At 36.9% G+C, this 27,639-nt stretch overlaps 1 protein-coding gene and 1 long non-coding RNA gene across 2 annotated transcripts in view; both read right to left on the reverse strand.

Moving 5' to 3' along the window:
* LOC121867994 (kinesin-like protein KIF11-A) overlaps positions 1–21,119 on the reverse strand; it is a 34,047-nt gene extending 12,928 nt beyond the window's left edge. Inside the window, exons 1-16 of the mRNA XM_042368187.1 lie at positions 20,929–21,119; positions 18,583–18,730; positions 18,248–18,397; positions 16,911–17,068; positions 15,722–15,944; positions 14,580–14,743; positions 13,364–13,556; positions 11,771–11,953; positions 11,479–11,624; positions 10,609–10,734; positions 9,810–9,949; positions 7,426–7,541; positions 6,046–6,231; positions 4,154–4,321; positions 1,971–2,231; positions 352–531 (exon numbers count right to left, since the gene is read on the reverse strand). Of these exons, the coding sequence (XP_042224121.1) occupies positions 352–531; positions 1,971–2,231; positions 4,154–4,321; positions 6,046–6,231; positions 7,426–7,541; positions 9,810–9,949; positions 10,609–10,734; positions 11,479–11,624; positions 11,771–11,953; positions 13,364–13,556; positions 14,580–14,743; positions 15,722–15,944; positions 16,911–17,068; positions 18,248–18,397; positions 18,583–18,730; positions 20,929–21,011 (2,625 nt within the window). The 5' untranslated portion in view covers positions 21,012–21,119. The remainder of the gene's footprint in view (positions 1–351; positions 532–1,970; positions 2,232–4,153; positions 4,322–6,045; positions 6,232–7,425; positions 7,542–9,809; positions 9,950–10,608; positions 10,735–11,478; positions 11,625–11,770; positions 11,954–13,363; positions 13,557–14,579; positions 14,744–15,721; positions 15,945–16,910; positions 17,069–18,247; positions 18,398–18,582; positions 18,731–20,928) is intronic.
* Positions 21,120–24,051: 2,932 nt separating this feature from the next.
* Positions 24,052–27,554, reverse strand: LOC121867995. The gene is made up of 2 exons (XR_006089281.1): positions 27,067–27,554; positions 24,052–26,602 (listed from the first exon to the last, which is right to left on the reverse strand). It is a non-coding gene; the product is annotated as an uncharacterized LOC121867995 (long non-coding RNA).
* Between the last annotated feature and the right edge of the window lie 85 nt (positions 27,555–27,639).

Here is a 27,639-nt window from a genome sequence, read left to right on the forward strand (position 1 = left end):
GCAATAATGGCTCTTTTCATCTGATACTTATGTCACTTGCTCAGGAATATAAATTTTCTTTGCTGAATCAGAATGATCGCATTTCATATCAATAATGACAAAATAAATACCTGTACTCACACTTCTATAGTGATCTAGTTTACCTACTGCTCAAGCTTTATCAAAAAATTTTGTTACCATAAAGGTAAACAGACAAAACACAGATTTCCAACTGGATACACTGTATCTGTATACCAGTACTCAATGAAAATTATTATTTTCATACCATGCCATTAGTTTCAAGAAATATTGCTTCCATTACAGTATTTATAAAATGACCTACTATATTATTCATAACTTGTTTTAACTTACCTCCATTTTCACTGTAGCATTTTTCACATCATCTGCCATCTTGATTTCCATTTCTTTAATGTGGCTCTGTACTACTGTACGTGTATTGGCTATGGTCTGGTAAGTCCTGCTAGTATAATGGTCCACGGTGGATTCCAAACTACAGCGTTCTTCTCCCATATGTTGAACATTACTCTCAAGCTGTGTAGATAATAAAGTACAATACTCCCCTTGTGGGCAATTCAGCAGAAAAGTTGCCGATGATAGTGAATGAGTTTGGAAGTGTGTACTGTACTAGAAGAGTTACTTAGTGAAGTAATAAAAATAAGTAGAGAAGAGAGATATAAAATGTCTGCTTGAACATACAGAAAGGAGGCAATGAGGCACCTCAGATATATGGGAGTGGAACAGGTGATGATCATACAAGTAGCAGAGGAAAATAAAATATTACTTGCATTAAGAAATGTATGGAGAGAAATGGTGGTTAAAAGAAGCAAAGTTGTGTATGTGTAGAGGAATTGTTGAGCCTTAATCACTAGGTGGAAATGAAGCATGTATTCAGATGCAAGAGGAAGAAGCAAATTAGATATAAAAGCAATAACATCCTTGAGAGAAATGTGTGGAGTAAATAGGGAGCATATTTAGAGAATGAAAACTGAAAGATTGGTAAAAGGGATAGGGTGAAGGAAGAACTAGAAGTGAATGGATATCTAATCCATATGGTCAAATTTCCTTTGTATCAACATTGAAGATAGCCATTACTTCATTAAATTATAAGAAATTCCAGTTTATCAGCTAGTCAGCTCTTGTCAAAGATATAAAAGTAATGAATACTGAGAAAGTAACAAATACTATTTATTAGACTGGGAACTCAATAGATTTCTTTTTGTGACCAACTCATTAATATCTCAAGGTATTCAAAATATTCTATCTTAGCTAGCACATTACATGATAGTAATCTGCAGTTTCTCAATAATAGTTTGCGGTCTGGAAGTAACCCTTTTTTGTTGCATTAAAACATTACAATCTTTTAATGTTTCTTTTACCAAGGTATCATGTCAACCAGTACGAGTGACAAGTTTAGAATGATGAGACTACAAGGATCTAGTCAATTTTGAAAGCCCTGATATTTGATTTTATGTTTCCTACTTCCTGTTTATATAAATACAGTACAGTAATATCTCCGTTAGCCGGAATCCCTCAAACCAGGAACTCTCCGATAGCCAGAGTTGCTACTTTCTCAAAGCCAGAATTATCCATAAAATTCAGAAAAAATTTCCTGGTACCGGAAAATTCCGGGGATGGGGATTTTTTTTCTGGGTTTGAGAGATGAAAATCAGGCACATTTTCTGGAAATTCCGAGAAAATTTTTCCGTAACCCAGAAAATTCCGGGAATGACGGATATTTTTCCAGGTTCGAGAGATAATGTAATAGGCAATTTCTGGAACTTCCAAGAAAATTTTTCCGTAACCCAGAAAATTCCGGAGTTGAGGGATTTTTTTCCAGCTTTGAGAGAGTCGTCTCGTTTTCCAGAAATCTCTCATTCCTGGAAGTGCTCTGCACCAATTGTTCCGGCTAATGAGATATCACTGTATTTACATATTCCAGTTAAGACACATTCACATTTATTATAACTTACCTGATTAAGTAATTCTTCCATCGTGCTTTGTGCTTCCTTCCTTAGATTGTGTGTGGTTGACACATGATTGACACTTTCATCACCAATGCTTTTCACCAGTAACTTCATGCTGCTGTTTGCTGTCTTTGTGTTTCCTTGAGCCATGTTGATATTTGAACGTATGCCAATCAAGCCCTCAGTACTAGAAACGGCAAATGATTTAATCCCAGTCTGTACTTCTGATAGGTTGGCTACTACAGTGTTGATGGTGGATGACAGGTGCTGGAAAAAAGAAAAAGAAATAAATAAATAAAAAAAAGTACATAAAAAATTATATATATATATATATATATATATATATATATATATATATATATATATATATATATATATATATATATATATATATATATATATATATATATATATATATATATATATGTGTGTGTGTGTGTATATGTATGGGCAGGGCTGTGGAGTCGAAGACAAAACCTCCGACTCCTCAAATTTTTATGCTTCCGACTCCTTGGCCTATTTGTAACAACTATTTCTACCATCCTAATTGTAATTTGTATGTTGTAACCTGCGTAGGTAAAAAGTAAAACACCGTGGCTATACTGCTACAGCTTTATTAATGATCTGGACGATATTTAAGAACTACAAAAAGATGATAGGCTTGACTTTCAAAGTTTCAATCAAAAGAAAAATAAATTTATTAAAAATTCAAGATATTAACTAGAAAACACCATTTACATGTATATCTAAAAGTTCGATCTCGGCATATGAATTTTGTTTAAGCTCATAATCTGATGTGGATCTAAATGATGATCCTACAATTCCTTTTAAAGTAAAGTTATATATTTATGTACATTAAAGAAATGAATACCTTATTAAGGAAAATGGATAAACCTTACATGATTAAGTTATTAAATTAAATTTGCCTTAATCTCACCAAAAACAGGTTGTAGCTAATTGTTTTGTAGCTGAGAGCCTCTGTGCAGTTTTCAACGAAACAAAATTTGATATAATTCAAAATTTCAAATGGTAAAGAAGAGACTATCGTCCAAAATTATAGTGCTATACTGTGCCTGCTACAATAAATTCATAATAATGCTTATAAAATGGAAATAAATTCTTTTAATAATTTAAGAAAATTAGTGGGATCAGTGGAATCACTGCAATGAATATGCCTGAGTTCATATATTTGTTCTTAGGAACAGAATAGCTTCAGTCAGATCTTCCTTCATGGAAGCCCTTAAATCTGATCTGATTATTTTCAGTGCAGAAAACAGTCTTTCTACACTGACCTGAGTGGGTGGCATTGCTGTCACAGCTCTAGCTACATCTTTTACAATCTCTGGGTAAGCAGGTATGGCTTCTTCCACTGTCACTTTGAAGACCGGGTCATTTCTCCACTTCTTCCATCAGTGCACCAAAAAATCTTGCTGATCTCTATTTTTTTAATGTACCGCTGCTGCGGTCGGAGTCGGAGTCTGGACAATTTTACCGACTCCGACTCCACAAGCCGAAATTTCCTCCGACTTCCCTCCACAGTTCCATATATATATATATATATATATATATATATATATATGTGCTGAGGCTTAGTGGGGAATTGGTTTAGGGGAAAGGTGTTCAGAAATGTGACTGATGGAAACAAGCAAGATTAGGATTGGAATGCCTAACTGAAAAAAGTACTAGTGTAGGGGAATCCTGCTTTACCCAGATCTTGAATAAAATCATTCAATTTGGTGCATTCTGGTGCATGTCAGACTTCCAAGCACCCTCTTGGCTGGCAAGGCAGTGTCTCAACTCCTTGAGACAATCAAAGATCACCCATCTACTTATGACAGTTACATAACTTGCAGTGAATAAGAATTAAATGTATGTGGATAAATTCCACCCAATTTCTTGTTAGATGCCTTAACCATTCAGCTGAAATGATGTATGTAGGAAGCACAGAAACAATTAGCTTTTTAGATAAGCAATAGGTGTGGGTAAGCTATAATTCAGTGTAAAAAAAAAGAAAAAAGATGGGGGTTAGAAGAGGCAGGACTCGTGTATTTGTTTTTCTATGATACTAACAGTAACCAATATGTTTAACTTTAACCAGCCTCCTTGAACAATCAACTCTGAATGTGGATTGAAACTTGTAGGAGTAATACTAATTAAAATCTTCATGTACTAACTTCATTTTCTCTTACCTGCAAACAAGCTTCTGTGGAGGTACTCAAATTATTCACAATGTCAAGGCAAGAAGTACTGCAACCATTTTGGGTCTCCAAGTGAGTATTCATCTCTTGTTCCAACTGGGCAATTAGTTTGGACTGATGTTGGTGAAAAGTTTCACAGCATTCATCCATGGAAGTTAGCTGTAAATTTGGAACAATATTAAGAAAAACAATAGCATTTATTTATGCTCACTGAAATTACATTCATATTTCCAGTTGGACTCGTAAATTTGAAAACTACCAAATAAGCCTGAACAACTTTCACGAAAAAAAAATATTAATTAGTGACTAAGTTTTTCACCTATAAAATGTCACTAAACTAACATGTTCTATTAATTTTATTACAAAGGGCTAAAATTGTTATCTCTTGTGCAAAATATATGACGTTTATATTCAAATTATTCGCTGTCTTGCAAGGATTCTTGCAATGCATATTATATAATATAAAAACTTAAAAGCCTAAAACCATCAAACCCTGGATGGGAAGATGGGGCAAAAGGGAGGGAGGGAGGAAGGGGAGGTGACATGTTCGACAGTTGCGTCAAAAGTCTAGTGAAGTACAGTCTCTCCTCGACTTATGACGGGGTTAGGGACCCAAATCCAGGTCGTAAGTCGAGGAATGGCTGCATTTATTTATGTCCTTTAGATTGAGTTTTTGTTTTTTGTTTATAAAATGTCACAGAAGTGACCTGGCAGAATATAATTTATGTTGCTGGAATTCTTATAAGATAGTGATTAATTTGAATATAATCATGCTATAGTCTGCACTTGACAAAAATTTTAGTAACCATTTAGTACATTATTTTGAGTACATGTACAGTACAGCTTTGCCCTTAGGACAGTGTAGCGTGCCCAGAGGATCATTATGCGCGAGTTTTAAAATATTATGCGCCAGATTGACTCGAGCAAAATAAGAAAGATTCGCTTTAAATTAAAACATTGTCCTTAATTGTGGGTCGCTTTAAATCAATAATCTTAAATTGAATCGCTTTAAATCGATGTTTTACTGTAATCTTTTAATAACTTTGTTATACACTTAAAAACCTTAATTGCTTTAGTGCAGTAATAACATAATATCAATCGATTTTCTTTAAACAGTTCAGATAAGCAGCCCCCCCCCGTATATTCGGACTTTCGCATTTTTCAGAATAGGGTCTGTCGCAATTAGTCCGATTTATCGAGGTTCTACTATACAGTATACATATACATACAGTATACCCAAGTGGGTGGTCACTTTGGATTAGCATTTGACTATTTAAGATCTATTTCTAACTTTTAAAAGTTCTTAATGGCTTAAGTTCATCAAATTAAGAAACTACCTTCTGTAGGTATTTATTATTATAATTTATGACACCGAATTTTTTATTTTACAACTTGAATACAGTACAGTACAGTATTGTCTTTGTATAGTAACTTATCAAACCATGTCAAGTTCACAGGCTTGATCAGAATACTCAAACTACTGCAACAAGTACTTGACTCTAATGTTTTTCTCTGGTATAAAGGTAATATTAATATATTCCCAGATATATAGGAGAATTTTAAAAGATAAGTTTACTGTATACTGATTTTTTAATTTAATCTTGATCATAAAGCTAATTTTAAATATTAATGGAAATTACATTTTAAGTACAAGAGAGAGAAAATGTGTATTTACTTGTTACTTTTTGTTCTAAATTGTTTATGGTTAAGCCAAAGCTATTAAGAATGAATGGTTGACAGTAAATTAATGTAGAACCTGTATTTCCTCTGGGTTTTAGCCACTCTGCAGCTTACCAAGAAACGGTTTAGAATAATATCTAGGAAAAAAAAAATCAATCAATCTTAAAAAATAAGGTAGAAAAACAAATTCAAATTGAGCTTACTTTGCTATTTAAGACAGAGTAAAGATTGGTGATAGTGGTGGCATTGGAAGATATGAGTGATGCAATGTTATCTAAGATGGGTAAAGCTTCAGTCTTCTGGAAGCTGTGAAGCGATGTCTCCTGCTGATCACAGTCTTGACACACACAGTCAGTCATTGCTTTTGTGGATGATACTTGAACTTCAACCTGAAATTTAGATTAATAAACATTTAATCCTGTTGAATATTCGCAGCTTTACATGTCAATAACCCTTAAATGATAGGAGATCCCTAAGCTGTCCCCCACATATGCAAAACCAGAACATGAAATATCCATTGATGTAGGCCATCGTCTCTTCAGGTAACATCAATTGATGTTGGATACTGTTTAAGAGCTTAAAAATGCTACTTTGACTCACTGATGATGATATTTTTAAGTGACCTCTCTCCAACTGAGCTCTAACTACAGTATTGAATAAGAAATAATACAAAAATGGCATATATTACAAATTAGCCAACTTTTTTTATAGCTGCTACCTAACAGTAGGGGTACAAATTAAGATTAAAATATTATATTTTTTGTCTGGTGTACAGTATATGATTGTTACCTTGTGAAATATACACCCAAAACATCTGTAGTGAAGTAAAACTTCTCCCATCTACATTAAGCTATACACACATCAAGGACTCCAAACTGTTTCAGTATACAAGGGATACCAAAATTTGACAATTAAGACCCTAGAATTTTGCATTTAAGTCACCTTTAGAGCACTGCAGAAATCTATGAATTCATGGTTAGCCAAATCCAGCTAACAAGGCATGAGACTGAAATAATACACTTGAATGCTGCTTTATATCTTCTAGAGGTTAAGCTTCACATGGTTTCATATCAGTGTACGGTAGTTTGTATTGTAATTAGCAAAAATTTTCATGTGGGCAAAAGATGGCTACCCAGTATCCAAACACTGCAAGTTTCTGATTCTTTTATTACTTATATATAAATATATATATATATACGTGTATATATATACTTTTTTTAAAATGAAGTGTCATTCATTTTCATAATTATTGTAGATCATTATCCAACATATTATTTTAAGTGTTACCATGTTTATAATGCTGCCCAATTATTGGCTATATTAAAATGTGTGATCCTAGTTTGCACGTAAAGTGAAGCAAGGATGATATGTATCTAATTAACCTCTTTAATGAAAAAATATACTGTACACGTGTCTAAAGGGATATACTGTACAGTACTGTATGTGGGATCAAATAAGTTACAACGATGAAGTTAAAGAGTACAAACAAAGCAGAATAATAAATGAGGGCGTGGCAACATCATGGACCAAAATAACCAGAAAAAATTAATCCTGATTTCATAAACTAAACATACAACTCTCACCTTATTTTTGTAGAGAGCCAGAAAATTTTGAATAAGGTTTGCTTGACACTGTCCAAAAGCTGTCAACTGGCTACTTATTTCTGACACCTGCTGCTTGCACTGCTTAACACAGTCACCTAGTGTATGTAAAATCCTTATAGTAATAACTTGCTTAGTATATGTAAAACTTTTATATCAAACTCATTCATGTATCCTGGTTCCTGACATATAAAGCTTGGATTCAAATTTAGAAATAAAAAATTTCTCATGAATGAAATACCACATGTATTCACACCAAACCATGTAAAAATTACTGTTTGGAAGGAGAATTAAAACAAGTGAGAGAATTATGAATAGGAGTAGGATAAGGATGAGGAGTGACTGTGGCAAGCATAGTGATTATGAGAACTAACAGGTCTCTTATGAAATACAGTACAGTAGATGCATTGGACCTTCAAACCACGAACTTAAAATATCAGTTATGTTCAACACTAACATAATAGGGTCAGAAACCCATAAACACAAAATATATGAACAAGGTAACTGACAAGGATCCAAATTCCCATAACAGACCTATAAAAATTTAAATACAATATTATCTGTAGTTATCATCCAAAGAGCTGAACCTTATCAGAGTAAAGATGTGGATGTCCAGAATATACTTAATTAATGTAATTGGTATATGAATAAAAATACCTATATGGGGTACATTTTGGTAATATATTAGTCATGAAAATTTTATACAATCAGTAATATCTCCATTTGCCGGAATCCCTCTTAACTGGAACTCTCCGATAGCTAGAATTGAAATTTTATCGAAAATTTTTCCCCAAAGCTGGAATTTTCCAGAAAATTTCGGCTTTGAAAATGATTTTCCAAGGGGCACATTTTCTGGAAAATTCCGGGGATGGGGGAAGTTTTTTCCGGGTTTGAGATGAAAATCGGGGGTTAATTATTATGACCCGTTGTAAACTCTACTCTGTAATCCTCTTACGCTACCGCTCACATGATGAGTGTGGGGGTGCACAATAAAGTAGCCGCTGTAAACGACAAAAAAAATAAATAAATAAATAAAAAATAAATAAATAAATAATAAAAAAAATAATGCATCATGCTATGCCATATACAGTACAGTACTTATTTTCTCTTGTGTACCTAGCAAAACAACACAGTATAACGTCGATATAACACGGCGAGAAATGTTCCAAGAGAGGTCGCTTTAGACCGAATTCGCACTAAATCGAAGTGTTGTTTAAATGGAATAATTTAGTGTGGTACTTGAGAGAAACACAAAATACTAAAAAAGACTGACAGTCTGCCCAGATGCACCTCAGCCCATCTCCTAGAATAAACAAAACATTGTTTTTTGTAGTATTATGCTAAAACAAACACTCATAAATCAACACAGTTAAAATTAAGGGATGCGAAATGGTCTGTTTACTGGCTAGGAAGGGGGAGGGGGGGAGGAGAGGTGAGGTGAGGTGATATGTTTGACAGTTGATGCCAAGGTCTATTGCTTATTTATTTATCTGTCCGTAAGAGTGACTAAGTTTTTCTCTTATAAAATGTCACTGAACTGACCTGGGAAAATATAATTTACATCACTGGAATTCTTATAAGATAGTGATTGGTTTGAATATATACATGCTATAGTTCACATTAGACGTACAAATTTTAGTTCTAATTACAAATGGCTAAAATTTCTATCTTTTGTGCAAAATATATGACGCTTATATTCAAATCATTAGCTGTCTTCTAAGGATTCTAGCAATGGAAATTATATTCTCCTAACTTTAGTCCGTGATATTATATAAGATAAAACCTTAAAGCCTACTGTATAACCACCAAACCCTGGCTAGGAGGGAGGAAGGGGAGGTGACAGTGACATGTTTGACAGTTGGCGTTGAAGGTCTAGTGAAGTATTTATTTGTTTATTTATGTCCTTTAGATTGAGTTTTTGTTTTTTGTTTATAAAATGTCACAGAAGTGACTAATGAGAATATAATTTACATTGCTGGCATTCTTATAAGATAGTGATTAATTTGAATATAATCATGCTATAGTCTGCACTAGACAAAAATTTTAGTAATCATTTAGTACATTATTTTGAGTACATGTACAGTACAGCTTTGCCCTTAGGACAGTGTAGCGTGCCAAGAGAAATATTAGGCGTGAATTTTAAAATATCATGCGCCAGATTGACTCTCGCAAAACAGGAAAGATTCGCTTTAAATTAAAACATTGTCCTTAATTGTGGGTGTCGCTTTAAATCAATAATCTAAAAATGAATCACTTTAAATCAACGTTCTACTGTATAGGCTATCTTCTGAGTGGTATCGAAAAAAGTTCTGAGAAAGAAGGCATGAAAAGAGATACTGTGCAATGAATAATTATCAATTACTTACCAAACTGGGAAGAAATTGTATTAATAGCAGCTTTCTGTTGGGTTACATTTGAGGTCAGGCCTCTTTGCACTGCTTCCACATTCTTCAAGTACAAGTGTTGGAACTCCTCACTGACAGCAGCGTTTTTGCTTTCAACTTCCCTATATTAAGAGACATCAATACCATAAAAAATTGAACAAAAAAAATCAAAGCTTAAGATAATTTTTTCTCTTAATGCAAGGTGGTTAGATACAAGAAATACACACTTTACTTATTCTCAATGATGTAAAAGATTTGTTCTGTTATGCCATTTCTGCTCATTCACACACACTGCTTCTCCCTGGGTGTTTAGTCCTCTTTACTTAATAGTGCATCCTTCCATCTCCCGATTTTCCCTGTATACCTCAAGAGCCTATACATATACATTTAACCGTAGTGTTGCTAAATTCCATTTTCAACATCTTATGACTTGCCAATATAGAGGACAAAACACTGAACAGACTACAGTATTCTCCAAATAGACCATGGTTTTTACAGTTCTCAAATTATATAACTATTCCACAAAATGCTCTCCATCTATCCTCTAATTTTATCTTTAATCATCCCTTTAACCTTCTTGAAATACTTTGCTGAAATATTTTGAAATGCTCAGGTGCCCAAAACCACCAGAAAATTTACCTATACTGTATATTCACCATGACATTGGTCAAGCTGTTATGTTTTTTAGGGTCTAGAGTTCATGTCAGTCATACCTACGAAAAATGTGCCACCCTGTGTAAACTGCAAATTTAATCAAAATTACATAAGGAAATGTGCTTACTTTTTCCGATCCAATTTGTTGTGCAACTTGACAAGATCATTGGTGGTGGTATCAGCCACATTGACCAGTGCTTTGCCTTGTGCCTTCAACTTTTCCTCTGTTTTTCTATGAGCAGAGACAATATACCTGAAAGAGAAGATCTCAAATAAAAGAAGGGAGGACATGAGGGTCACCTGTTTAGGGCTTAATGTAACCAGGATGTAAAATTTTTGTTTTTGCTAAACTGAAAACTCAAGTTTCCCTCATAAAAACAATGAAACTCACTTCTAGCCTCAGCTTACTGCCAAAATACTAAATACCTGCACTGGTCCTATAAATCATTAAGATTGCCTCATGTAAATAGTTTTTTCTGCTAATCTTGTTGAACATCATGTCAATCACTTTGTGTGGCCAACATTATGCAACTAAATTCCCAACAAGTGGTATACAGTAATTGTTGGTCCACCCCATACAATAAAATGAGAATGAAGTAATCAGTTGTAAATAAAATTTTAAACAGTAAATTTTAATTGGAATACAGTACTGTACTTAATCTTCATGTACCAATTATAATGTACTTTGCAAAATACCAGTAAAATTTTGAAAAATAAATTTATATTCCCACTGAACACTCCTTTCATGCAAAAACAATAACTAAAGATCAATTAGAACTTAAATTCAGATGAAACCATCTAGTAGGTCTTCATTTCTCTCTTGTCAGATGGGTTCATTTCAACAATCAAATTACCAAAATGTCAAAACTTTCACTGTAGAATGAGCATGACTAGTAAAGGCTCTTGGCCAGTTAACCTTGAATTAGTTACAGAGTACAAATTAATGTAAACCCCAAAGCTCGTCTCACAAAATGTACCCGGCCAGAAGAAGCCATACTTTTGTTCGTCACGTTCCAGAGCTGTGTTGTGCAAGAGTTTCTGTGTGCAGACGAGGGTGTTTTTAGTTGTCACCAGTTTTTCCGTTGTGTCTTTGAGTTTTTCAGTTGTGTTATCCAGTTGATGACACACATCCGTAAACATTTCCTGCCAAGTACAATACATGTCAGCTAATACTCAAAAAGTAAAGAATACAAATGAAAGATAAGCCTTGTATAAGAATGAGAAACATACAGTATATCAAAACAATAATTGAAGTAACAGTAAAAACTCCTAATAACCAATTCCCTTACCATCTTCTTTTCGACATCCTCTTCAAGTGCCCGAATGTGACTGATTTTCTCTGTTATTTCCTGAGCTTGTTGCTCCATCGTCACCATCATTTCCTGATAGTTTTCATGGGCCAGGTAAACTCCATTTTTTTCTCGCATAGCCATCAAGTCACGACGCAAGCGTTCAATTTCCTCGGAATATTCCTGGAAAATAATAAATACTGTACTTACTAAACCACTCAAGTTATTCAAATTTCTTTGTCCAAGAATTTGACAGACAATATACATTCAGGTCATACAAATCGAACTTCTCATACTAGATAGATGTCTAGTTACTCATTCATCTACCGACACTGACAAATCAGTGTCAGCAAACAACCTCACAACTATTCTTGCAATATACCAAAATATATCTAACCCAAGCAGCTAGGTTGGTCAGCTTCATCAAGTCTTTACCCTGTAGAGCAACAGCAGCACACTTAGGTACATATATACAGTATTTCATTCAGGCTAACACCAGATGATTTTATTTTGCTGATAGAAATCCCTTCCCTCTAAAGGGTTAAGTATACCTTGATTGAAATTGGCACCTCTAATCAGCTACCATGAATTCTTCATTCTAAACAAAATTCAGCTATATTTTATATCGTGCATACAGAGTTGCTGTGCATATTAATAAATATAATGTGTCGTAGTTAAATATCAAACCCTACACAGGTATTTGAATGCCCCAGACCCCACACTTCCCCTTGCCTGGGGTTACCAAAGGCCTCTGTGTACTGTAGGTAAGGGTGATGCCTGATTATGGAAGAATTCCGTCAATAACTTCAAACATACAGGAAGCAGTTGACCCTTTCTTTTGGACAAAGGTCCTGTGCTATTTGAGACAAGTAAAGGTGGTCCTGCTCTATACAACTTCACTGTATGGGAAGACCCTATTTTTAGGACCCCCTCACTTATCACAAGAAAAATTCACAATTATGAGACTGGCCAGGTTGGAGGTGCAATAATCATGTGACTAGTGTATGAACTCTTAGGACTCCACTACGCAGTTGGAGTACATAAGACAGTGTGAGAGCAGAAAGTGTAAGCGAATAACTACACGAGGCAGCTTGTGCGCTCCCTCACTCAGTGTTGCATTGTCCAATGTTGTGTGACCTATGATACTCTCATCTCGTCTTGTGGTGCATGGAATTGCCATTACTGTAGACTCGTATAGTACCATCCATGTGACCTTCTAGACTAGTGCATATCCTAACCTTTATTTATTGAAGAATTTCACAAGAGGAAAATTAAGAGAAATAATGGACTCAAGCACTGAAGCACACTGAAAATGGCATTATACTTCTCCCAGTGGTTAACATTACAAGGTTAATTATAAAATGCTATACAGTTGGATAATATTGTGACAGAATGGGATTGGCCTACTTAACTTTGTGGAATGAAGGTAAGAAAGGTGATGTTGTTTCATAGTGAAAAAAATTACAGTGCATCATAAGTTGAATTTATAATAATGGTACTGTACTTGAATAAAACTACTGGTGGGATAAAGGTGCATAAGCCACCAAGAAAAGTGAATAAAGACAATTATTCAAAAAATTTAGGCTTCCTTACCCCAATGAGTTCCTTCTTGTTCAGTTTTTGGTTGACTTCTGGCTTGTTCTGGATATTCTTGGCCCTGTGAGCATAATCCAGTGTGGAGAGAGTTTCTTCCAAGTTGATGGAGGCTGGTGAGACTGTGGCAATAACAGAAGTCTTTGTGCGCCCACCAAGGGCATCTTGCAGAAGGCGAGTCAGTTTTGATTCTCTGCAATTGGCAACAAACATTTAATGTAAAAAAATTTACAGCCATTTTCCACACTTGCGTGGGTTAGCTACAATTATCTGATGGCAAACGTGGGATAAAACCAGAACAATATGTTCCTTCCCTCTGCACAACAGGGTTCCAGCCCAGAAAATGCAAAAGATACCAGGGATGGGCACAGCTCTTGTGACCTAGTTGCCATGAGACATATTGAAGCAAAGTTTTACAACTAGATGCCCTTTCCAATGCCAACCCAAGGATAGGAACAGCTGGCAAGGAAGTATTAAGGAATGATTTGTATAATACTAGAGGCACATGAAGATTTATGAAGGTTTAACATGTTTGTAAAGTTGGGATATCCCAAAAGCATGAAATTTTGACTCATGTGATTGATTTATGGAGTATAAGTATTATACAATGAACATAATAGGTATTTACTCTAGGCTCATGTTCCTGAGCTTACTGAAGCCTCCACCAGCTGGTTAAGAGATCAGTTACACTCTTGCCACCAATATGTCCCCATCTCCTGCATTACCACATCACTACTCAGCACACAGAGTGGTCAGTTCAATCCTTATTGATTTATTTATCATAAATACTGTACAGTAAACCGTTCCAACAATGAACTTCTCAATACTGGATACAGTATTCTCAATAACTAATGTCTTTTTGTCCAGTGTACTGTAATTAGTGAACTCAACCAGTAAGTCCAGGATTGAGGACATTGTCAACTATTGACCACATGGTCAGCTGGTACGTTAGAACTTGTTAGACAGACTCAGCATGGTTGACAATGTTTATAGATTGAAGCCAGACATCAAACTGTTAAATACACTTAACATTTTACACATAACATTTCACACTAGTATTAAAAAACATTAACGTGGGTAACCCCAGATTAAGGCCCCATTGAAAATGGTATGGGTGGTGTACTAGAACCGTAACTAACTATTGTACAGTTTAGTGTTTTAAGTGAAAAGGATTTGCCATCTGTTGCTCATTTTGTAACACCTAAGAATCACTGACCTGTAGGGAACATGAGGAGCCTTTTCAACAAGTGAAGTGATGACTCGGCCAAGGGTCAGAAGAGACATGTTTATGTTGCCCGCTTCTCGAGCTCTCTTGTCCACTGCACCTGAACGGCCAATATTCTCTGATCCAGCCAAGTCCACTAAGTGTAGCTTACCAGTCTGTTGGAAAGAGGAAAAATCAAGATTGAAGGCCAAGTTAATAATCCAGAACTCTGTCTATTACACCTATAATCCTGTATCTAGCAGTCTCCTTAAAACATCTTCATTCATGCATAAACAAATTTTCCATTCTAACTGCAATACAATAGTTCTAACTTCCTCCTACAACTCTCTCATTCCCACACTCATGATCTCCTTCATTCTCACTCTACTTTTCTCCTTTAACTCATGCATACTTTCATGTTATTCTGGGGTAGTTACAGTGATGAAAATAAGTGATAGAGAAGGGAGCAGGTCTGACTGACATGTACCGGAGAGATAAATATATGCCGCTGACCCACTATTTGTAACACATTTTCAAAATATGCTTTTCTTTTAAAATCTGTAAATATTGCATGTTACTGTAGCCGAAAGCACTGTTACAAGATACAATATTTCCCTGATAGCACAATTGGATATAAACCTACTTGGTTTATTCTAATAATTTAATAATACTGTATAACAACTAAGACACAGGGCCATTCTAAAAGGTCTTTTGAACTTTGAACAAGCAAATGAAAAATACTGGCATGAATGACCCCTGCTAAACATTCCATACACCTCCAGCACTTTATTTCTCTATTCTTTGTTGACAACCCATCATTGGTTTCTTTCTAATACTGTACTTGAAATCATAATCTGGTGGGAAAGCAAAGGAAAATGTAGGCAAAAACTATTTATGAAATAAAACACAGAAGCCAAAAAACCTACCCTTGGATTGGTAGATTAAAGAATAAATTAAGTTTGGCAAGTTCAGGTGTCCTGCTTCTTAATGTAAATAAATTTTAAGTTTTCTCCTGGCCTGCTCTTCCCTCCCTGTATTTGCATTCCATAATTAAACCTTACATAACAAAATAGATCCCCTCATGATACAAAGTAGTGGGAGCTACCTGGTATATCACACATTCACCTAAACTATCTTAAATGTTTATACTTTACCTTAAGAAGTTCATCACCATCCACGGTGTTTTCTTTAATGTGTATGGTAACTGTAAACACTGTATGGGAACGGCTGGAATGTGCATTCATAAGAGTGGCTGCAGTCTGACGTTTAGTTGAACCCTTCTCTAACACACTGTACACATCTGACTTAGAGCGCACCAGTACCTCCTCAAGTCCTTGAATAATGCAAGAACCTTTTCGGGAAGAATCTTCATACAGTCTGGAAATTTTCAATAAAAATAAAATTATAATGCACAACGTACATCAAGGGGCATCATGAAATAGAGGTATACCGTACTGTAATACTCTTCATTCACAATGAAGTTTACATGAGTTTAATGCTATGACAATGCATAGTTGACAGAATACTGATTATTATTGAACAGTATCCACCAAGTCAATTACAATTATGATTTCAAAGGTACCTGTACCCATACAGTATAAGGACAAATTGATATTATGTTTCTGTATTTCAAAACACACACACCATCTAATAAAGACAGATACCTGTACAGTGCCATGCAAAATAAATATGTTACAAAAAGTTGGATTTTCATCACTCTGGCTCCTTATTTATATGAATAGATGATCTAAGCCTCTACGGTAATATGTGCTCCCTTTTTTTTTCCCAAGTAACCTTTCTACAGTTAGCAGTTCAGATTCTTTGGTTATAATAGGGCACAATCGTACTTAGTTCCTGGTATATATCCACTGTATGATCCTTCTTTATTCATAGTACTGTACAGCAATAACACACATCCAAAATATCATCAAACTCAGCAAATTTTGTAACTTTTGCTTCTGATACTGATCCCAGAAGCATAGTCAGGGGGGGTAGGGGTTTGCCTACCAGGGGAGCCCGAACTAGGCCCTTTTATATATTACGAATTAGGAAAAAACCTGTAATGCAGTATCTGTAAAATTCTGTAAACCTAAGTAAACTGATAATAAACTGTAAAAAGCCATAAAAAATATCTATGGATTTTGTAATGGTTCACTCGTGGGAGTTGGCAACCCTGCCTTGGTAAGCACCATGAGCTTAATCAGCTACTCTATCGTCAATTGATTTTCGGTAGAGGGGGCTGGACAATGTGCCTGGTCCCAGGACCTAGGTTGGTTGGCTACGCCCCTGACTGTACACTACTAAATGTTGGAGACAAGATTAAAAGGTTATAGCATACAGTACCTGAGTTTAGACATGTCATCATGAGCAGACAGCAGATCAAATAATTCCTCATTGTAGAGCTCAAGAAAGGAGACACGCATCGTGAACTCCAGCTTCTGTATTCGTAATTCATCAAACAAGTGGTTGACACAACGCGGTATGATGCCTGCCATTGGATCCTGGAAGAGTTTATGGGAATTATATGTAAATTTTGCATACAAACAAAATTATTTAATGATTCTAATACACTAAAACCCCATGAATCTTGACTTTCTCAAATCCAGATTTGTCTCTTAACTGGACACCATAAGGAGAGTGGATACCCCTCAGATCTGGACACCAAGCCTAATTTGTAGTAAAATATTACAAATGATGGTTAATATCAAGGAGAGCAGCATGAGAAAGGAGCAAGAGAACTTCATGGCTCAATTAGCTGAATACTGTAGCAGAATTGTTAAATGAGGTTTTATGATAACTAATTAACCTCAATAGGCCTGTATTATTCTCTACCACAAGCAATGTTTTAAGGGCATTCACCTATACCAAAAGTGATTGGAAGGTCGCATAAACACACGATTGTCACGAGTGCAATGAAACTAGAAATCCTAGAGAAATTATAGAAGAATGTGTATTGTAATTTTGATAAGAGAAAGATGGATTAATTAAGTTTACCATATACTGTACGACATTAAGAATGCTAAAGATGGCGTAACACTGGCATTCCTTCGTAATTTTTTGTCAACTTTCAGAAAATCGGTCAAACTTTTTTGCTGTGCACTGTCACACATGCGTTTAGAATCAACTTGCCAGTTTCCCTCGTCCGACAACTGTCAACAAACAAGATGGATCTAACTGACGAAGAAAGCGCAGCAATTCTACGCCTTTTTTGGTGTATGAAGAGTCCTGGTGATCCCAGAGACAGCGGCGCTGCCTTATCTGGTCCACCAAGAACTCCTCGGAGAGACGTGTCCATACTAGAGAAATTATTTTATGTTGGCTCCGTCATGTTGTTATTCCCGCGTGGTCAAAATGTAAACAACAATTACATCTTCTTACCCTTTTTAAAATCACAAAATTAAACAAAATAATGAGTAATCTTGGGAAGAAGAGTAATAATTATTTCATTATAATTATAGTTTTATATTTTAAGTAGAAATTCTTTATTTTTATAACTATTTGTTATAATTGATGCCTTGTTATAATATATATATATATATATATATATATATATATATATATATATATATATATATATATATATATATATATATATATATATATATATACAGAGAGAGAGTACTGTATTGCAACAAATCCATCTTCCATAATTACATGGGTTACTTATGTACAGTACTTACCTCATCCCACGAAGTGGTGTCTGGAGTACGATCTCCTTCCATTGTGAAAGTTTTCCCTGTGCCTGTTTGTCCATATGCAAAGATAGTGCAATTGAAGCCACTAAGAACTTCATCAACACAGTTCTTTGCAACTGATTTATACACATCAATCTGTCACAAAAGAATACATACAAACTTAATTTAATTTTCACTTTTTTTTTTTTACATTAGTTTAATGTAGATACAGTGTGGTATAATAATTAGGCTAATAGGAAAGAAGCAAACTATCCATATACTGTACATGTACATAAAACCAAAGCAGATTTATCAAACAAGCTTGACATTGTCATACACACCTGTTTTGAATCTGGACCAAAAACTCGATCAAAGGTGAAGGTCTTTGCAAACTTATCCAACGGTTTGTCCCGAACAACTAACTCTCTGTTGTTCTGACATTCTATAACACCAAATGACTTGCTATTCTTCTCGAAAGAATTCATTGGTCTGTAAATAAAAAAATTTATTATGAGAAAAGACTTTCAACAGAATGTATTTCAGACACTTACAGTAGTACTGTACTGTACTTTGACAAAGGGGGGCAGGGGAATACTTTCATCAACTGCTAAATGTAACAGATGAGAGACAGGCAGAGTTATATTGTTTGAAATGTGGCATGAAAGCATCTGTAAGAATGAGGAACATTTACATCACTACCATACATAACTGAGATGAAAGCAGGCTTTTCAGCTGGCCATGTAAAAAAAGGTAGGGTTGAAAAATTTAATCAAGAACACTGCACCACTTTACAGGACAGCATATTGTATGGTGTACACCCATATATGAATTGCGAACAAGACAGGAAAGATGGCGCCTAGTGCATCGAAGCTACAACATTATTTATATGAACTGGATGATATGCTATTAAACAATAAACATCAAAGGAAAAACGGATATGGAAACATATATGGAGGGTTCATAGATTGCTGCTGAAACGGACCAAATATGGAGCCTATAATACTCCGTTAAAAGACCTAAGCTTGGGTGAAGAAAATTTAAAAGAATATTTTTGTCTCGGCAGACAACAGTTTGCACATGTTCTTCCCTGGTTGAGGAGGATTTGGCAAAACACTGCAGTAAAAAAGAAAAGTCATTTGCCCAAGTCAGTGACTTGCAATATGTATAACCGTGCCAATTAAAACAACTGTATACATTTCAATGTGATCTATTTTTGGCATTAATGATATTGCGTGAATGGAATCCTAGCTTAAGAGGGTGCTTGAAAGGCCTACATACAGATTTAATGCCCAGTTCCCACTAATAAAAGTGGGTTGGTGATAGGAAGGACATCCAGCAGTAAAACTTGCTTCAAATTTGTCTGAAGGCAGCCAGGAGAGGCAGCAAGAGACCATGCAGCTTCCACATATGCCATTAGGTAAATATGGCTAATCCATGCAAGTGATAAATATGGCCATAATATTGTGAAGAGAAATAATGGGATATGCAGTGACGGAGGCTTATTAGCTCTTCTGTTGTGGCTACTCCTTCAGAAGGGAGCTGGCTGAAGGAGTAAAACATCACAAATAAGGTGTTAGCTACAATCCAAATCTTGGAATCTTTGGGAGAATGATTTAAATAATTTATACTGTACTGCTAATCCTAACAAAAATAAATGAAAATAAAGTTAGACCATTAGTTTAAGTTTGGCTGTTTTGTGTTGCACGCAGGAAGAGGGAAATTGTGGGGTAAAAACAAACAAAATACTGACTAAACCAAACTTAACCTAACTAATGTACTACAGAAAACTTTAAAAGGTGTAATATTTAAGAACAGGTGCCGGGGTTATGGAACCTAACTCGGTAAGACAATATAAAAAAACAAACAAAGAAACAAACGTGAAATCAGCCAGAAAACTAAAATATATAAATAAATAAAGTTGTATCATATTCTTTTTGTTTATGATCTATCTCTGAATATACAAATCAATATAGTTCCATGGTTATCCTTATCCGCATCTTAACCATGATCCTTACACACACACAGCTACAATCAATCCACACACCCACCCACCATCACATCCACACACACCTCCCCAACCACACACCCACCATCACATCCACCCAGCCTCCGACACACCCACCATCACATCCACCCAGCCTCCGACACACCCACCATCACATCCACCCAGCCTCCCACACACCCACCATCACATCCACCCAGCCTCCCACACACCCACCATCACATCCACCCACCATCACATCCACCCAGCCTCACATCCACCCAGCCTCCCACACACCCACCATCACATCCACCCAGCCTCCCACACACCCACCATCACATCCACCCACCATCACATCCACCCAGCCTCCCAAACACCCAGCCTCCCAAACACCCACCATCACATCCACCCAGCCTCCCACACACCCACCATCACATCCACCCAGCCTCCCACAAAGGCATACCTCTGTACATGCTCCAAAATTCCAAGACCAATTCTAACCTTTGAACAAAATAAATGTATTAATGGCACTTTTAATATATACCCTACTTCGACATATTACGCTACATTTAATTGGTAAACATTAAATAAGTTAAACTTGTGGAGTATGTACTTAATAGACATTAATAGGTCAAGTTAATATCTGCGACTGAAATATTTACAGGGAGAGTATTCGCCCTGTCCATTAGCCTTCAACTTTATTTACCTGCATCTGACGAACACCTTGATATTCTGGCCACTACAACCCTTCCGGGCGTTCTTTCTCGGTAGCGAAGGGCTCGCCATCATCGCGAAAAACACTCAGTATTGTATATTATATCGTAAAATAAGGCAAGAAGCTCAGGATAACTCCACCACCAACAGTTTAAACAGAGCAATGGACAGTGTTGACGAGTGGCGTATGCCCGTGTTTGAGTTAGCCAATCAGCCAGCAGCTAGGTTTAGTCACTCGACGCTGATTGGTGGCTGCTTTAAAGGCTGGGATACGGGTGTATCATGAATTAATTTTATCTACCGTATATACATCGTTCATATTATTATCAAGTAGTTGCATTATTATTTTAGGTTAATATTTAGTAGTTTACAGCACCTAATTATATATTGAGACTCACATAGGGACAAAGAAAAAAATATTGTATAGCGTTTCCATCGGAAATTTATATTTTTCCAGTGTTTTAACCAAAATAATTACCAATATTTTAGTTAGTTGTTCAAAATGGGCAGGGTCTCTGGAGACGAGGGAAAATGTGGGGTAAAATACATTATGATCAAGGAATATCACAAGGATCTAGAGATGGTGTCGGCTATTTGTTCACAGCTTCACCGCACGCTAGCCACCAGGCAGCGCGGCTCTAACACCATACACAGTTGGTTGTTTGTGGAAGAAACAAGAGTTAATTTATGAGGAAACAGCTACCACCGGAAGGAATTGTTCTATTTCGTTCTTTTTTTCACAAATGTTCTTATCATTATAATAAGCACCGGTATTTTAAAATAGGCAACAATTTTTATTTTTATTATAAATATTTTACTTATTTTTTTAGTTTTTCTTTATCTATGATCTTAAATCACCTGTAGTGGGCAGGCGAAAAACTTATCATATGACACTAAAATTATGTGTCTACGTGCTTTGTACGTGAAGAATTTATTTATTTACCATACTCCTAAACATCTGCCGAGTCACCGCTCGGTCCGAGCGTTTTCTCACGTTCACAAAAAACGTAAAATTAAACCATGACACTTCTACACTTTTACTTTTTTTTACTTTTATCCTCTTCGCCACTGATCGGCTTGTTAGCCGCTTGGGCGATCGGTCACGTCTCTATTAGCACTGTTGGCAAGTACTGGGCATGCCGGCTCCTGAATGTATCTGAACCTGCTCCAGTGCTGGTCAAGTCTGGTCTTGAAACAGCTCACACTCGGTGCCGTCACAACACTCCCTGACAGGTTAGTCAACTCCAGAGTTCACAATTCTCACTCAGAAAAAAGTTATCCTCACAGTTTTCTGGACTTGTTATCTTTAACCGAAAGCGACCCGTTTGGTGAGACGAAGGCGTCACTGGGCTCTGGGTATGGACTCGACTGAGTAGTGCCCCTTTGTTGTTTATACACCCAGGGCCGGCGCTACCCACTAGGCGAACTAGGCGATCGCCTAGGGCGCCAACATCTGGGGGCGCCACAAATTCAGGGCAAACTTGGATAAAATTAAAAATGAAGGGAAAACTGTGGTGGACACTGTGGTGGAGCCGTGGAGGGTCGGAGCAGGATGTTAGAAGGGGGGGGGGTCGGAGGGAGGCGAGGGTAGGTAGACGGTAGCCGACTGTGTTTTCTTTTTTAATATTATTCGTTAACCCCCCGGAGGGACTAACCCGTGTCCTTATCTTTGGCGGCCTGGAGAACTGTCGAGCAGTGACCTGAAGGCTGACATCTGAGGAACCCTTCTCCCAACCCCACCATCCCCTCCCCTCCCTTACTGCCACTTACTGCCAGGGCGGCTGAGCCGCCCCTTCCCTGTCTTTGTCGGGATGAGGCAAGGTTACCTGACCTCTGAAGTTTACGTCAAGGATTTATTGACTTAATGTAATAACAATAATTGGTTATTTGCATGGGTGAAGTAATAAAGCCACAAGATGAAAACAATGTAGTAATGGGTTACTGTACCTACATTAGCTTATCAAAACTTTCAAGGGGGCGCACATCTAAAGGCTTGCCTAGGGCGCCAAATCATCTTTCACCGGCCCTGTATACACCCCAATTGGGTCACCTTGCCCTTCTGTAGTATAAGCTAGGCAGTTGCAGATGTTCTAATCTCTCTGGATAGCTGAGGGTGCCGAAGTGCAGGCACAATCTGGTAGCCATAAAAATCCTGCTGTAGTACTTTCTTAGCTTAGGGGGGTCCGCCCTCCGGCAAAAAAGAAAGGTAACAGGTTAGGGAGGTTCTAGAAATGTTTATATTTTGCAAATACTGTACTGGCTATGGATGGACCTCACTGTTGTTACATTCACATTTCCCACTAATATTTTTAAGTCAGGATAATCTGATCAATTTATGAAATATTGTTATGTGTCGTGGAAATAATAATACCTGAAAGTGATTTTTGTTATGAATTCAGTTTTTGTCAGCAGGGAAAGCTATCGACTGAAGATGGTATCGCCCCAGCCTCTCTGAACTCTTGATCATTCTCCGCACCATGTGACTTCACTGCATGAGGAGCACGTGACTCGGCCAGCCTATGATGATTGATAGGTTAGGTTAGAGTTAGCCAGTGTTGCAGTGCCAATTTTTACGGTACAGGAGCTGTCAAAATAATTTCCGTTTCCTAAACCGTTTTATATATATATATATATATATATATATATATATATATATATATATATATATATATATATATATATATACATATTGATAAAATCACACGGGAAAGAGAAACAACGGAGCACCTTAGCTTTCGTCTTTATTCAAGGAATCTTCCAGAAATAGCTGAGTTACTCTGAATAATTTTTCATTGTGGATCTACATATATATATATATATATATATATATATATATATATATATATATATATATATATATATATATATGTGTGTGTGTGTGTGTGTGTGTGTGTGTGTGTATGTCTGGTATGTTATAATTTAATTCATTCATCACATGGCTGATATATGCTATTGTTCATTACTTTATTTCACATTTGTACTACATATTTTGTGAGTTTCTTCAAGACATATTTAACCTTCTGAATATTACAAAGGGTACCTACTGTATTAGTTATCATTTGTGAATATATATAAACCCATACATTATCTTTGTTCATGGGGAATAAAACAAACATTCGTCACTTTTTTTTTATTTCAGATACCACAACTGGCTGTCTCTACACCCCAGTGACAAGCAACATCGAGCAGTACTGTTAAGTTTCGTACCTGGCTCCGTTATCTCAAAGATCTGTAAGTTGTTCCCCCGTAATTGGAGATAAGAAAGAGCATTTTGTTACAGAAATGTTTTAATACAATCTCCATACCATTTCACCTGGTAATTTGTGACATAGTTCAAGTGAGTTGTTCTTAAGATATCTGAAATACAAGGAACACTTTTAACAGATACACGCTTGAGAATCACGGCCCAGAACGGCAAATCTGCACGGCATTATATCGTTGGTCAAGTTGTGCTTTGGTTATGGCACTACTGGTAGCTGGAAATCTCATAGAATAACAATGTATCGTGCACATTCTTTGTTAAAATGTTAGCATGTAAATATAATCCTATTTAACTCAATCATGTTAGTAGCTCTCATGTGGAAAAGCTCTTGATTAGGCGTGAAGCTGGCGTCATCTAAGAGTGCTCTGAACAAGGAACAGGTGGAACAACAGAGTTCCAAAAACGTCAGAAACACAATGTTAAGACGATACGCGCGCAGCTCCTTTAACAGTAACGTCACAACCAGGAAAAAACGTAATTGTAATAAATCTATTAACAAAAACCTAAGAATATAAAAACGAGTACATCACAGGGAATGTTTGGGTCGCAGTCTTTATATGAGCGTTGGGGTTTAAGGAATTGCTCTGTAAATATCGCCAGGGGTATGCCCACTGTATTCCATGATATTCTTTATATTCTGAATCTTCTCTAGAGTTTGGAGTAAGACTAATTTGGACACGCTAACACTAATACCTATGTTCTAGGATCAAAATCTTAATACTGGCGATATTTCGAGGGCAGCTTACAGGTACAAAATAACACCACTGCCACCGATAACCACATAAATAAAAAAATAATGCCCATATGCACCTACACCACCGCCTGCATCTCACCACGTCTCTTTCAATCCATACCAACACCACTGTCAACCGCAATGCAACAATTTCTGGGTTAGTATTTGGCAGGGCTGGTTGTTGGATCACCTCTCACCTCTGTATGGCAGCTAACCTCACTAATACAAATATCACTGTATAGCAAATCACGGTTACCGAAGAGAAAGAGTATTGACAAAAAGTTTCTGAAAATATTGAGGTTAATGTGAGGACAACTGATATAGACTTAGGTGAGCAGAGTCCACTACTACACGGGGGAGCCTCTGATCCATGACTGCTTGTGGATGAGCAGTTACCTCTTCTGAGAAAAGTTACTGATCTTACATGTTACAGCAGTATTGGTGGTTTCTTTCAGCACTCGTTTGCAAGCTCTCAAAAGATTTTCTCATGGTAATGGGCAAGTGAACTAACATACAAAAAAAAAAGATTAATATCATATTGTATGAAAGCTTGGATAACGTGACAGCTACAGGAAAGCACCATTATTTTATTGAGCATTTTTTTTTATGGAATTCATCTTAATAGCTTTCAGAGTATCTTTACTAAATACCTTTCGAACAATCACAACTATGTAGACGAAAGATTTTATAAAGCATATCATTCATGATGTAACAGGAGCACATCACAATTCCCGGGACCTGTCCTGTCGAACCTTCCCAGCAGAACCTGTGCAAGTCCATTGTTAGTTATTCAACAACAGTCCTACGGTATAGTACATCATTAAGTGCTCTTGTCAGGAAGGCCAAATTTCTTCTGGTATCATCTATCACACGTCCATCAGGTAATGTTTACATTCCTGAAAGGAACACCAGACCTCAAGGGAAAAGAAGGTTATAGCCCACTAAGAGGAACCCCACAGCAACTCAGAAGAATGTGCAACGAAGCCTTCAGAAGATATCCAGGACGGCTAGAGTTCCCTCAATGGATTATAAGAGCACCTTGGGTGCAGTGCTTGAAATTACTAAAACAGTTTACCTAAATACTGTACTCTGTAATGCTCGTACCATGAAAGAAAAAATGAACGCCACTATTGGTAGACGGCTGGCGTAGTTTCTGAAGCGTCTGATTGCTTAGTGGAAAGGAACACAGGATGGTGTTTTGTTTATGGTGTGAATCTAAAATCCTCTTGGGAAGACCAAAATGCTCTCAGAGCACCGCCAGAATTCATCAATAAAGACATGGTTTAGAGTTCTTAGGGACAGCTGCATGAAGCCTTTGAAAGGTATTCAAGAACCCCCTGAAGTCAACAAGTTCCTCGGTTGGCATTAAAAACTCTCTGAGAAGATATCGAAATTCTGACGAGCATGTGAAAGATCCCAGAAATTGGATGGCAAAGATCTCTAACAGATCTCCCCCCAAAAAAATCCCCTAAAAGAACTTTATTACTCTCCTAAAATGGACGGCAAAAGTCACGTAAAATGGTCTCAAGAATCTCGTGAGAGGCGCTTCAGTATCGCTGAGGATTTCAAGAATAGTTCCAATATTATTTCTTCTTTCCATCTTGCAGGATCTTTTTCAGCCAGTTCAGGTTGCCCTTGTTGTGATCACCCACCACCAACACGATCGGCGTCCTGTAGAAGGGAGAGAAGTCGACTGAGTGACGCGTTTTGTTGAGACAGACATCCGGGAAGTACAGAGAGATATATACACAAAGATATAACCTGACAATGTGACAATATTTAAGCTAGATTCACCTGGTACACTATGGGACATTACGAGTCAACTCAAGACGTCAGCCATGTGGGCCTGGAAACACATGCCACAAATGTTGAAAGAGGATAGGTGTAGCTGTCTCTGGTGTCTCCAAACAGGACTTTAAGAATGAAAATATTTAACAAAAATCGATAAATATTGGATTACATGAAGACTAGACTTTCCACTTTATCCTACACGACCATTAACCTAATCCACCAGGTAGAATTAGTGCGATTAATCTTCGAGTGAAAGAAGCTAGAGTTTCTAATCTTCCGATGATCCGAAATATGTGCTACGTTACAAGGTCCGAGAGAATCAAGTGACCACAATGTCAACAAACCTTTCATTGTGCCCACTTCCGACACTGTACGGCAGCACCTCCCGTCCTCCTTGGTATCTCAGCCTGTCATCATCATCATCATCATTATCATCATCATCAACATCATCGCTGTCTCCAGATTCTTTGTTTTTGTTTTTAATTCTCTCTTTGCTATCTGAAGTTTCGTCACAGTCGCAGCAGCAACCTGTTAGACATTCTGAACTCTCGCCCAGGGTGTCTACAGGTTGGCCAGGGTAAGGGTGTGTTTGTCCTGGTTGTGTTTGTCCTGGATGTGTTTGTCCTGGTTGTGTTTGTCCTGGATGTGTTTGTCCTGGGTGTGTTTGTCCTGGATGTGTTTGTCCTGGTTGTGTTTGTCCTGGATGTGTTTGTCCTGGTTGTGTTTGTCCTGGATGTGTTTGTCCTGGATGTGTTTGTCCTGGATGTGTTTGTCCTGGTGTGTTTGTCCTGGATGTGTTTGTCCTGGTTGTGTTTGTCCTGGATGTGTTTGTCCTGGTGTTTGTCCTGGTTGTGTTTGTCCTGGATGTGTTTGTCCTGGATGTGTTTGTCCTGGTTGTCCCATGCGTTTTGTCCTGG

The sequence above is a fragment of the Homarus americanus genome, unplaced genomic scaffold (assembly GCF_018991925.1).
Source record: "Homarus americanus isolate GMGI-L3 unplaced genomic scaffold, GMGI_Hamer_2.0 scaffold37032, whole genome shotgun sequence".
Classification (NCBI taxonomy): Eukaryota; Metazoa; Arthropoda; class Malacostraca; order Decapoda; family Nephropidae; genus Homarus; species Homarus americanus.